General features: G+C 41.9%; 1 protein-coding gene across 1 annotated transcript in view; it reads right to left on the bottom strand.

The window, feature by feature from the left end:
• The window catches only part of adam19a (ADAM metallopeptidase domain 19a), a 301,656-nt gene that overhangs the window by 137,954 nt on the left and 149,395 nt on the right, over positions 1–14,307 (bottom strand). Inside the window, exon 3 of the mRNA XM_034105687.1 lies at positions 4,389–4,465. Within this exon, the coding sequence (XP_033961578.1) occupies positions 4,389–4,465 (77 nt within the window). The remainder of the gene's footprint in view (positions 1–4,388; positions 4,466–14,307) is intronic.

Genomic DNA, 14,307 nt, shown 5'->3' with positions numbered 1-14,307 from the left:
ACCCCGTGGACCCCCTGCTATGACAATCACAAGAAAGGTTCCATTCATTATATTAAAGTATTATTACATGATAATCTCATCCTGTTACTTATAACAGAATGCATTGTTGTTAATTGATTGCTTCAATAAGAAGTGACTTTTATCGTGACAAAAATATGAGTTCTCTCTGTTTATTGTGATCGAGAGATACATGTATCATTACAAGAATATGCTTTCTCTTTTTTATGGCAGGCTTTGCTGTACAGAAAACAGACTCTTTTATTAACAAGATCATAATAAAATGATTTGGTGTCCTAACACTCTTTTCCAATACAACAAGATCCTTTCTTCTCGTTTAAATACACCATATATCTTTTTTTATTACAAGCAGCCCCCGTGTTCTTCCCCTCCTCTAATGGGTGTAAAAGTAATGGTGTTGGCCTTCAAACACACTGGCCATGCTCCAGTCCTGTCCCAGTGGAAGAGGCCCGTCAGATCAAATAAACCCAGTCCCATTCCCAGTAACTCCAGCCGAATGTTTCCCTCTTCCTCTGACCCAAAGTCGCTGCTCCAGACCAAAGTCGTGTCTTTGTTTGGTTTGAAATAAGCACCGGCTCCCTGTCCCAGACTGGGTGCCCCGTCACCCCCCGTCACCCCCCGTCACCCCCCTGTCTGAAGTGTGCCACATTGTCTCAGAGCTTCTTGTGTATCTGCCTACCTGTCTGTCGGCTCCTCCATGTGTCTCCTGTTCACTCCACGTCATCAATCTGTTCCCAAGCAACAGAAATGCAGTGTGCATGGGGGGCCTGCATGGGAAGCGTTGCTTTGCAAACTGAATCAGATTCACAGAATGAAATAGAGGCAAAGGAAATGTGCAGAGAGAGATAATGTGCAGCTGCTCAGACAGCTTTGGGCATAATCACTGATCAATTACACATTAATGAGCCATTGGAGAAGCTCTGTGAAGAGCTCTACCTCAGAGTGCAGTCGTTTCAACCGAATACATGATTTATTCTTTAAACAAATTGCAATTTCCAACTATTTGTGAACAACAAGAGCTAAGTCTTGTTCGTTCGATATCAGCACAAATAATACGAAGTGGGTAGGCACTGGAACCTGATGGGTTCCTTATCAAATGTTGCATTCTACAGAATTTGAGTGTTTGAGTGATGTCACACACTTTCCCCACAAAGGTTCATCAGAACTCTTTAGTTCTCATGAACTAAGTACAGATCGCGTTCACACCGGAATAAGTCCCTGGGGGAGGATTAGGCAAATGAAGCCGCTGACATCACTTCGTCTTCTTCTGCTTTGGGTTTACTGGCAGGCCGCCAACCACTTCACGGCGTGCCGTATACTGCCACCCGAAGTCCCCGGAGTTGGGGAAGGCTTCAGTCGAAGCTGCTGACTCCCAGCAGCTTCTACTGAAGCCTTCCGAGTAAATCGCCAGAACGCCGACACCTCCTCATCTCCACCGCTCCCATTTTTTCTTTTGTGTTGCCATAAGTTAGTCTGTCTGCGTTTCTGCGCTGGGCTAATGCTAATGCTAATAATGCTAATGCGAGGAAAATAAAATGGCGGCTTCACAAAACCTTTTGGGAGTTTTACGGGGCGTGGTTTGCAATCCGCCCAGCCAATCAGAAATAGGAACCTTTTTCTCCCACGAAAGTCCCTGCTCTCTAGCAGGGGTGAAAAGAGGGTGAAAAGTTCTAATGAACTAATTTTAGTTCCGGATTTGTTTGGTATGAAGGCGACATTTCGGAAACTATATCGGAGCTAAAGTGGGAAAAGTACTGCGGTGTGAACGCGCCTAAGGATTTTGCATCAAGGTTTTTTTGTTTGGCTGATAAAGCTTCTCCTCCACAAAAAATGAAGGTTAACATGTAGGCATGTTAAGTTCTGTCATTTCATGTTACGTTTCTCTAGATGTTACACATTAGAACTAGGGCTGTCAGTCGATTAAAATATTTAATCGCGATTAATCGCATGATTGTCCATAGTTAATCGCGATTAATCGCAAATTAATCGCACATTTTTGATCTGTTCTAAATGTTCCTTAGAGGAATATGTTTCAAGTTTTTAATACTCTTATCAACATATGAGCGGACAAATATGCTTTATGCTAATATTTATTATCATTTGAACAATGACAAATATTCTCATGAATATTAAATACAACAACCTCTGAACATTACAAATATTCGCCTCAATTCAACCTGGAACCTCTCTCATACAATACAAATGGGGTGTGTGTGTGTGTGTGTGTGTGTGTGTGTGTGTGTGTGTGTGTGTGTGTGTGTGTGTGTGTGTGTGTGTGTGTGTGTGTGTGTGTGTGTGTGTGTGTGTGTGTGTGTGTGTGTGTGTGTGTGTGTGTGTGTGTGTGTGTTGGATCGTTGGAACTATGTGCAACTCAAGGCATATGCTCGAACGGGAGCTGCCTGGACGCTGCAATCATGTTGCACTATCCGTGCTGAGTGTGCTGACTTCTCGTACAATGTCCCACTGTCTGGCTTCCTGCATCAAGTCAAGTGCTCGGTGCAGTTGTGGCGAAATGTCGCTCCTCTGTTTTCATTTAAACAGCTCCTTATATCCGTTAGCGCAGCTAGCTAGCACCAGATGCTAACAACAACAATGCACGTAAGGTCTCTCTCTCGCTCGCTCGGGCCACACACACACACACACACACCCTCCCAGTCCTCCCGATGGCCAGTCGGTGCCTGCCGGTGAGCGTGGAAGTGTGGTCTGCCACAAGCGGGCGGCAGGAGCGGGGCTGTCAGCATCAGCTTGTTGATGGTATTTTAAACTCGATGCGCTCTGAAACAACGGGGCGGCCGAGGAAAAAAAATACACATGCGTTAATCGCGTTAAAATAATTAGTGGCGTTAATTTTTTTTTGCGTTAACGCGTTATTAACGCGTTAACTTGACAGCCCTAATTAGAACACATACCAGCCTGCCAATATAGGCTTCTCTCCTGACTAAACATACAGTATGCAGTTATACACTTAATTAATATGTGTGGGTAACATTTGAGTATGCGTAGTATTTGGTCAGTCGCTCCCCCCTGACGAACGGGGGGAGGTGTTAGGGCATGTTCTCTCCATGAGCATGTTAAGTGATGCACCTCAGGGAGTCTGGGCACGTCTCGGGCTAATGATGCACGCAGCAGACGGAGCTGCACATGATGCTATCACAGGAACACCATGACCTCTGCTGGCCTTGAACCCTGTTCCACCGGCCCTTCGTGGGACTCACCACTCGTTCTAATTAGCCCCACACATTCCCTGCATTACAAAGATGCTAAAGCTATGATTCCTGCCTGTCGTGTTCATCTATCTCCAGGCAAATGTGAAAAGCTTTGAATTCCATTTTGTAAAACCATAAAGTTGCTTTCACAGTCATAGACAAGTCCGTGAACATCGTATAATGTGCCTAATGGAACATTACATTTCTCTTGCAGTGCACCAGGAGCTGACTTCGACAACGTTTTCCCAGCATATTCCTTAAAAATGGAAGAAAACCTTGTTGCTTCAGGGAAATTGAGCTGCTACCGCCTGCTATAAGCACTTCCATCCCCTGAAGCCACCCATAGAATCTTCTTTACTGCGCCAAGCGTGCAGCCTGTTGCAGCTCCCCTGCTAGATTTATACTATTTCCAGCCTTAAGCTTTCCTATTTGATCTTACTTGTTAGTTTTCTTTGAATGACTTCTATCAGTAACTTGTTAGATTAGTAAGCTGTGCCCTCTGTAACCTTTTTAGCAGAGAGATTTGTTTTGTTGTTGAGTTGCTGCGGTTTTGCATCCACGACACTGGATACACAACATGGCTGCCTTGTTCGCACCAAAGCTAATCGGGCGAACACGGCATGGTGGTCGGAACAACAGATGCTCACTGAATCTGGAGGGAAATGAGGACGCAAAGAGACGAAGGAGGAAGGCTGTGTCCAGATGTAGAAAAGGAGATATAGGCCGTGTTGCCCACGACACATCGTTAACTACGAGTCAGATGGAATAGTGTAGGGTAGTTCACACCATGATATACCTGACAACCACATTTCCATCAATGGCTTCCTGCATGTTAGGGCCGACAAGGAGTGCACCAAGAGTATGTATGTATCTATTCTAATATGGTGCAACTGTCACGAAACCTTATGACCCTCTGGGATCTATAAAGTATTTTGATTGATTGATTTGATTGATTGAAGATGTGGAAACATTGAGTAACCTTGTGGTAACCAAACAACAAAGCCGGAGCAGAGAGAACAGGCAGAGCTTTCTGTTATCTCTCTCTATCATCGCCTCACTCAACACTCTGCGATGCATACTTAATTCCTCTTCTCAGGTGGAAGACAGAGGAGGTAATTAGAGGGGCGTAGGCGGCAAACACGGTTCCACAGACGGAGTACTCACTGATTACGTTCCACTTGTAGCACCAGTTGGAGGTGGCTGGAGGAGAGCTGCACTTCCCCTCTGGCTGGGTACTGCTCCTGTGGGGGAAGCAGAGGTCAGGTCAGAGCAGGAGAACACCAGGACCACTTGGCTTAAGTGCATTTTAAACATCAAAGTGTATTTACTGTACGGCCAGCAGGTAACACAGTCACACAGATGCCTGAATGGCCATACGACCTCAGTGGGAAGACAATGCCTTTGACATAACAGATATCTCAGATGTGTTGCTTTCTGGTATTCATTCTCATCGTAAACACAGATTCATAATCTGATGCCTTTTTAACTTCTTCTCTAGAATTTCCCTTTAAAGTGTTGTGTTACTTTTGCACTAAAGTTCCCATTTAAATGAAAAGAAATACATTAATACGTTTTCAAGATTTGACAATTCCTTTATTAAAAAAGAAGTTGCAGCTATGGCCATTAATCAGGGCCGTGTGTGATTTGTAATGCTGGTCTTTTTGTTGGAAATATTATTGAAATGATGATCATCAAAAAAGTGACCAGTTGAGAGCCACAGTGACGCGTGCTGAAGCCCGGAGTTAACTCCTTCCGGTTCCCTCCACAACAACGCAACGCCATCTCTCCATAGGGTCTAGGAGCATAGCTGGAAACAAGGCCTGTGGTTGAGACACATTTAGGAGCCGGATCACGTTGTGTGCAGCCGGATAATCTACCCTACTATCGAATCGATAGATTTATGATTCGATCTTTAAGGCTTGAATTGGAAGGATTTGTGATTAGTCCGAGCACACATTCGCAGCAAAGATTATCCACAAGCTATTCTGTAACTGGGTTACTTTTTAAATAAAGAAACGTTTTGTTTCAAGATTTCTGCAGTTTATTTGTATTATTTATTATTTGTTTACATTAGAGCAACCGTATTCTTGATAATGAATGTTTAAGTTTAATAATAATAATAATGTAATAGTGATGATGATTTATGCAGCGCAAGGTTTCTCTCAACACAAAGCAATAGGATCCCCTGTTGGATCTCTTTTGAGAAAAGAAGCTTTGTAGCAAACACACGTTTATGATGTTTAACACGTTTATGATGTTTAACACGTTTATGATCAGCAATCTCCGTACATTAACACAACTCTGTGATGTTCATTGCTGCGCACCCCCCGCTAAGCTGCAGGTGGTCTCATGTCGGTGTGTTGACGTTCAGTCGATTTGTAGTTACTTGTATGCAACCACACGTGTCCTTTACGTATAGAAGCTTCGGACATTCACCAGTGTTGTACTGACGGATCTGATGTTGTAGAAACCAAACCATTCAAATAACCAGACGAGGGAGCCAGACGTGGTAGCATGTGAGGTATTTTCCCGGTGGTATGACTCCTTCCTGCACCCCTCTACAATGGTTTTGCAAAAACTTGTTTGAAATAAGCGCTATTGACTCTCCACATAGCCACAGCTGTGCATAATGACAGCTGCTCTGGGCTGTTGGAGAAAGATCTGGTGAAATGTCACTTCCGTCTCCGCTTTATTCCTCATCGTCAGTCCTAATGAGTGATGCAGTGGGCAGATGTTTCCATATGCAGACAGACACACACGGTATAACTCTGGCCACCTGTGGGAGTGGACACGAGGCTGATGGACGTCCGCCCAGCTTCACGTGATGACATGTTCAGCCCCAAACCTCTGCATGTGCCGAGAGAAGCACCACAAGATGATCCAGAGGGTCAAACAGATGGTGATAGCAGAGAGAAGTACTCATTCTAGGAAGCATACATATCCACAGCAAAGTGGTAATCTTCCCAGTAGCTGTCAGGATATCTCACCATGGAGCATTGATGTGTTTTTCTATTCTACATCTATGACATACAGACGCATTACAATACATTTACATAACATTTCATTCAGCTGAGGCTTTTTCTTCTGAGATATTGTTCACTACAGTTTAATAAAATGTCCATACGGTTTGTATTATGAGAAACCATGCTTTTCATTTGATGAATAAGCCTCAACATCACTTCTCACACGATTGGCAGGGATCTCTGGAGGGGAACAACAAGTGCCCCTTCTACTGTATGGACAATGCATCATGGGAAAAGAGAATCACTGGTTTCCAGTCATTATTTAAGACAAAGCATGTTACAGCTGCATGGAGAAACAAAGGCTTGGATTTTGTTTGAAATGCTGTTATCAAATCCATCTACCCTGGAAGGTGTGAACTGTAAAAACAATGCTGCAAAGACGTAATAAATGAATTCAGCCATTGTTCAGTTCAAGCACAGATGCCAGCATGTATTGCTGCATGTATTGCAGCACAGATGCCAGCATGCAGCACAGATGCCTGCATGTATTGCTGCACATCTCATGACATTAGCTGGCCTTGTGGAGACATTCCTCTCGACATTTTGAACAACATTGATCAACGAATTCACAAAGCAATTGGCGGAATAATGTTTGTTCCCACGTGCGCAGAAGCCTTTTGCGTCTACAGTCTACACGAAGGCAGTTCAATGATACATTCTTAGTTCAAACTGTTGCTTTGCAAGTGCAAGGTCTTTCTTTTCTACAAACCCTTATCTTAAAGGAAGAAGCTGCAACACAGCTGTCAGGAGTCTGAAACACCATGAAACCTTTACAAGCACTGTGAAACCATTACACTCGTCTCCACTGGGGAAGTGCTTTGCCAAAATAAAAGAGTGCAGCTGTGTCTCCGTCAGAATGCACCAAAGTAAGTGCTACATCCTGACATGCAGAGCTGAGGATGCGTGATGCCACTACGAGCATGTGAACTAGGGATCGACCGATATGGCTTTTTCAAGGCCGATACCGATACCGATTATTAGTAATCAAGGAGACCGATAACCGATATTTGGAACCGATATACATTTGCAGTAAATCAGAAAATCTTGGTGTCAAAATGTAGAATAACACAAACTCAACACAACTTCTTTGAAATGCATTTAAGCATAGCCTATATTATGTTTAATGAACTATAAATAAATGTTTAATAAACATCGTACAACTGGTTTCCTCTCTGTGCCCTTTTCTTTAGTGAAGCCATCTGCTATGAGTTAGAGAGAGACAAGAAGTGGGGCTGCAGGCTGACATGCTTAACTAACAATAATGCTTAATTTATTATATCAAACCAATGCCTGTCTATCTAGCATAAAATCCCAATAAACTGCTAGCAACTGCAAAACACTAGTGCAAGCTAATGTTTTGCAAACTATTAAAAGTGAGGCTATTACAGTAGACCTAACGTTAGACTAGTAGCCTCACTTCTAATATTTTGCTAAACATTTGCTAAATACATGTTGGCTAGCTAATGAGCTTCACATATCAACCTGAAAAACTGCGAGACCCCACTCGCAGCCCCCCTCCGCACCACAGTTACTCCGCTGCGAGATGCTGCACGCACCCCCAACTCTGACTGACTTCCCGCATCCCTGTGTAACTGGGAAGCTGATAGAATTGGATCAATAGATCGTGCCGTTTTTGCAACTTCAGCATAGGGGATTGGGATGTTTATTGAACTTCGGCTTTCAACTGATTTACCTTCGAAACACATGTATGGCTCTGCCGCTCAGCGCTGCTGCTCGCCTCTGTCTGTGTTCTTCGCACCTGCCTGTAATCTGAGAAGGTCCCGCCTCTATGGCTGGCTCCCGCCCGGAAAATCTTCGGTGTTGATTGACACTTCCGTAATAGCCTATCAGATAGCGCTGTGGGCGGGACATTGCTCGTGTACAGAGAGTGGTGACTGCAGACAGAGAAACGGCCGCATCAGAGCCAAAGTGTTATCGGCAATTTTATAAAAAAAAGGCCGATACCGATAATCGGTCAAATGATGAATATCGGCCCCGATAATCGGTCGACCCCTACGCCGTACAGAGTGTGTGTTCGACACATAGACTGTATATATAAATGGACGTATGGTCCGTGACGTCACCCATAGGATTCTGCAGAGTTGCCGTGAAGCCCTTAGTAGGCGGAGTCGGCCACTAACGGCTCAACAGTTACGTCAGAGTTCAACTCCCGCCTTCTCCAGCCTGCTCCAAATAAGGGCAAAGAGGCGGAGCCGAGGCGGGACCTGCTGCCACCGAGCTGGAAGTTCCAGAGCTAGCTGAAGCTACCAAGCTAAGCTAACATGCTCCCCATCTGCACGCTGCCGTCGCATTTTACGTTTCTAAGGTAAGCGGCCTTGAAACTATTCAGCAAAACTATAAATAATAATCTAAGTTATTGAGTTTTTAGCATAATACTTCAGAATCTTAAAACCCCTTAACGTTTGTATGCAATTGTGCTAAATTCAACACTGGAATCAAGCACATATTAATGTTTGCATGACATTAGTTATTTATATTTTGATATCACTTAACTATACGTTTAATACATTTAAGTCAAGCTAAGGTACATGTGATGGTAGCTAGTTAGTGCTCTTACCTGTGAGGCCTCCTCCAAACAGCATAATAACCAGACTGTATTATTCAAACTAAGTACCAGTTCTAGATCCTTGACTTTAGACAAACAATTCAAAAGACAAAATGTATTTAAAGACCAATCTTTATTTGAATGTGCCTCTTAACCTGAGATATTAGTTATACAGTAATAGTATTGACAATCTAAAAAAACTGAGCAACTCAACAGTCAACTTTATGTTTCTTATTGTCTCTAAAGCATTTATTATTTTCATTTCCCCCCTCTCATATTCAGTGTGGACGGATTGAGACAGCCTGGTGTCCAGAGGGCTGCAGAGACTTCAGGGAGAAACCTCCGTGTGATGGACGTCCTGTCTGTTGGTGTGGAGAGGACTGAGGGTCTTTCCTCTGCGAGGAGGACCAGGGCTGATGGAGGAGCCCATGCTGGGCAAAGCTGATACCAACAGCACAGGCCTAGTCTGTCACTTTATTTGACTAAATGTGTTTACTTATACATTTAATAGGTTTACACCTTCTGTCCATATGTGCTTTTTATTTAAAACATTTGATTAACTTTTGGTTCACATTTCAATAAATTGTATTTGTATTTGCACTCCTTTCGTCCATTATTCTTACTGAAAATGTTAGATTACACATTCCCATCGGACTGAAGATTGGCCCCATTTATTTGTGACGTTGCAAACTCTGCGGTACAAGGCACAAGTGATGTGAAGCTCATAAAGTGAGGCAAATAGAAATAATCAGCTGATGGAGTGTAGATGTGGAAATAGCTGCATTCGATCAGCTGACTGTTTTTACAATAAAAGTAGTTTCTTAGTGAATGTCCTGTACTGGTCTTAACATCTCATAACATCAGCTTTTAATGTTCCTCTTGGATGTTCTTCTTGACCCTCAGAGAAGGAGAAAATATCGTGTCTTTCAGGCATGTCCTTTCCTAACAAAAATGACAGGAAACATAAAACATATTATTGCAGAACAACTGTGTTATTTATGAAAGCGGTGTGTTTGTGTGTTTAGGGGCTGTAGATATAATTATTTTGTAATTGTAATGTTTTTATTTTATTTTAACAGTGAGCAATCAGATTATGAATGAACAGTATGAAGTTCATCAACATTGAAATATATGTTATTATCAAAATAATATTGAACTGTTACAAAACGTAGTGCACCTGTAGAAGCTTGCTCTGTTGTCTCACTGAAAGAATCACTTTTACCATGTTTTACAGACAATATTGAGAGATAAATAGTAGCAGTTCTCACTATGTGTTAAATATCTTTGCCTTCAATACATTAAATTAGAAAGCTGACAAAGTCATATTGCTAAATATCTAAATGTAACTTTTTGCATGGAATAAACCCTCAACTTAACTGATGTGTAGGTGATCTAGTATTTAGTATTGTTTATTGGAATGTATATAAGTGTATTCAAGTCAATACTTCATTCATTTAAACCAATATATTTCTTGATTCTTTGTACAGTATGAAAAAAGAGTCTTTGTACCTGAGCTGAATTCACTGATGTGAGGAGTCCAGTTCTGTCTCTCACTCTCTGGTCCAGCCTATCACCTGGACACCTTAAACAAACAGATATATATATATATATATATATATATATATATATATATATAGATATATATATATGTAAAGTACCATGTGTACAAACAATATAACTGATTCTCTGCTGTTGAACATGTTGGATTGTGTATTGTCCGAGTCAGGGTCCTTTTTATTTTACTGTAACTTTGGAAGTTGTGTTACCAATGCTTACTGTTTATTTGATACCCATTTGGTAATGCAATTCATAAAAACAACAAGGTTTGGGTTCGTTCTTCAGATGACTATGACGTTAACGTGTAAGCTCGATAATGAACTCCAGCTCAACCAACCATATTGTAATATCTAAGTAATCATCTTGAAATATGACATTAATAATTGTAATATACACACATCTTATTGTGAGGTTGATTTCACATAACTACTTCAACATTAGCTTGTCTACATACTCTAGCATAGCCAATTTAAATTAACCTTAGATGCATCCAGTTCTATCTACATAATACAATATCTCTAAGTTACAAGGATGTAACCTTATTTTATCAACCTCAAACAGAACCCGTTTGTTCAACAGTATTATCCCACTTAACACTTGTCTATTTCGTTTTAACCTTTATATATACAGTCTATGATTTTAAGTTGGAGGCTACGATTAGCATCGTTAGCACCGATGTAGCTACCACTAGCTTACATGCTAACCCAAGCCTTACCATTCATTACGTAGCTGATTAAAATCATTAACACATAAATAAAGCACTCGAATTTCACTTACCGCATTCATGCACCGTCTGTTTTATCCGCAGAGCGAGTCACAATAGTCCGATATATAAGCATGAAGAACAAAGAACCACGGCCGGCTTCAGGTTGTGTTTCCTGGATGAGCTGAGCAGGCAGAGTCCCTGTAGCTAGCTTCACGGAGCAGCTAGCGGAGAGACAAGAAGCTAACAGCGGCAGGCACTTGACAGAGCCGTCACTCAATGTGACCACGCCCTAATTGATGCACAAACTTTAAGACCTAATATAAATAAAAGGGTCGCCTTAGAAAACAATTCACTCACAGATCCATAATCATGAAGGTGGAATCTAACTATATCGATAATAAAATGTATGGAGCCAGAGAGAGAAACATGTTTTTTTCTGCTGTAAAATTGGGCATTTTAACATGGGGGTCTATGGAAATTGCTCCTTTCTGCAGCCATCGCCTATCGGCCAATATATGAACTGCAGTGTGTGGCACTTCCGTATTGGCTTCCTGGCTCTTCCCCAGAGTTTGCCGCTTGGTTCGACACCATTTCCCAACCTGGAGACAGTTCCAACGGCTCTGTAGTCTGTACTGTCAATCATCTCATCAGAGTGCCAGATTGACACTTTAGCACCTATAATTGACCCTTTACCTGATAACATATTTGACAATCCAGCATTTTCAGTTGAGTCTCAATTTAAGAATGACATTTAGGTTTGTGAACAAGAAATTGAATGAATTAAAAGTTATTCTTTAAACTTTCATTGATGACTATTTTGTATCTCGTTTGCACTGCATCACTGAGCATCGGCAACTCGTTTAAGCCACTATTTATAACTCACAAATAACAATGAAGAGGTTCTGTACCACTCCAAGAGTGTTGGTTTGGATGAGCCTCAGTCAGCGTTCTAAATCACCACTGTTACCTGTGTTAGTCCAGCATGCTTTTAAAAGGGATTGCCTCCTGTGTTGGGGGCTGCACAACCCATGCCACAAATGTTGAGACTAGAGATGCACGATATTAGTTTTTTGAAACCGATACCGATAACTTCCTGCTTCTCAAGACCGATACCGATACCAATAACCGATAACCGATAATAATATAATATATATATATTAAATGTACCTGTATTTTTTGCACACCTGGTGGTAACAAAAAGACTAGTAGTGAGAAAATGACATGAGCATTACTACTATGAACAAAACTAAGCCAAGAACAGGTTTGACTTCAAAGTGACCATATTTATTTTCCCAAATAAACTCCTTGCCTTTTTCAAAAGCCTCGTCGATAGGTAAAAGCCCCGGTGCCTTTGCAGCTGGCTTTGGATTCGCCGCTAGTTTAGCAGCGCAGGCGTCTTCGTACGCTTTTAACACACCATCGTAGCCATGGCGATGTTTCCGGTGACTCATCAGGCTGGAAGTATTATAGCTCGTTGCCTTCTTCCCTCCTCGTGGAACTTCTGCATTGCATTTGTTACAAATAGCAAGCGAACTATCTAACTCTGAAACTTTGAAATAGTCCCATACTACCGACGACATGTTTGTTTACTGTCCTGGCTTCACGGCCGCACGCCATTCACGTCACAGCCAGGCATGAGTTAGAGAGCGCTGGATTTGTGAAGAACTCCCCTCTTCCTAAACCACTAACACCACAGTACTGGCAACACGGGAGGAGCCGAGGGAAAAACAAGCGCCCCTCATCCCAATCCACCCACACCGCAGGATTTCTTTTTTTTTTTACCCAAAAAATATATTGTATATTATCGGGGCTATTAATACTTTTATCGGGTTTATCGGGATGACGTCATAATTCCTAATATCGGACCGATAATTATCGTGCACCGCGAGTTAAGACTTACGTCCAAATTGGACAATTTCATTTTTCTCATGCAATGGTATCATACGTCGTTCCTTACCTTTCTAACCTTAACTGTACTTAAAATAAGTTGCTATACCCTAGAATAGATGATAATGGCAGTGAATGTGAATAAACGCGCTTTAGCAGGAATTGTTTTTGCTTGGCCAAAGTGTGTTCCAGTTAAACTGATCAATCAGTGTGCATTCCTCTATGTTTTAGTGGGACTTCTTACATCCTCATTTAGATCTTCCTCTAACACATTGTGATAAAGGAGGGCACAGGTGTGAGTGGTGAAAAACAGTTCCGATAACTTAAAGGTGAAACCCTGCGATGTAATGTGAACAAAGTAAGCTTTCCTTTTGCAAGTGTTGAGAAACCATGAAGTATGTATGGGATAATGAGCTGCGACGCGGTCGTTATGGGGAAAGAACCCCGACAGGCTGATCAGGAGCCCGACGCCAAGCGGAGGGATCGAGATCGGCCATGTAATAAATAACAGGTCTTATCTCTTGTCACTCTTCTGTTTCCCATCTCTGAGCAAGGCGCCCACAGAACAACTCATCGTGAGTTCATGAGTGTTCTTAATCATTGAACTGGTCAGTCCAACATGAAGCGACACAGATGCACTTCCACTTCCTGCTCACTTTTGTAACTTCCCCAGCTCCAGCTGAAAGACCTCCATAGGTCACAGCAGAGTCACGAGGGGGGGTGATTAGGAAGTGAGGAAAGGGAGACACTGGTGACAGCCAGGAAAGTGTGTGAAGATGTACATAAAGGTGGGAGGAAGCTAGGGAAGTGTGAAGTGTCATGAAGGCAATCAATTGGACACGGTGAAGCCTCCGTGAGCTTCAAACTGGGAGTTACATTCCCTAAAGCTGTGTGTTGTACTTGTGTGTCATATTGTGGAATTCTATAATGTTTGTCTGTCAATTATTATCTGTTTGTGTATGCTTGTATTTTTGTTTAGTTTTTATGTTTTTATATATGCTTGTATTTTAGTTTAGTTTTTATGTTTTTATATATGCTTTTATCATAATATAAGTATCTCTGTTGAATGTTGTATTACGGATTATATTTACCTGTTATTTGAAGTGAATTTTTGTTTTTAGGATGACTTTTAACATCTGTCCAGGGACTACAGACGGAAAATAGCCTGTTGGCTAACTCTGGCGCATTTACAGAAATGTCAATTAATGTGCACTGTCCCTGTCAAATAAATATATAAAAATAAAAAATAAATAAAAAAATGATTACATTTATATAACTTGTTCACTCAAGGGATCCCAGTAACATAACCTGTTTAAGGAAAGGACTCCGTTCTGATGGGAGCTG

Source organism: Pseudochaenichthys georgianus, chromosome 18, assembly GCF_902827115.2.
Source record: "Pseudochaenichthys georgianus chromosome 18, fPseGeo1.2, whole genome shotgun sequence".
Classification (NCBI taxonomy): Eukaryota; Metazoa; Chordata; class Actinopteri; order Perciformes; family Channichthyidae; genus Pseudochaenichthys; species Pseudochaenichthys georgianus.
Note: the sequence above shows the minus strand (reverse complement) of the source record. Positions and strands in the feature narration are given on the sequence as shown.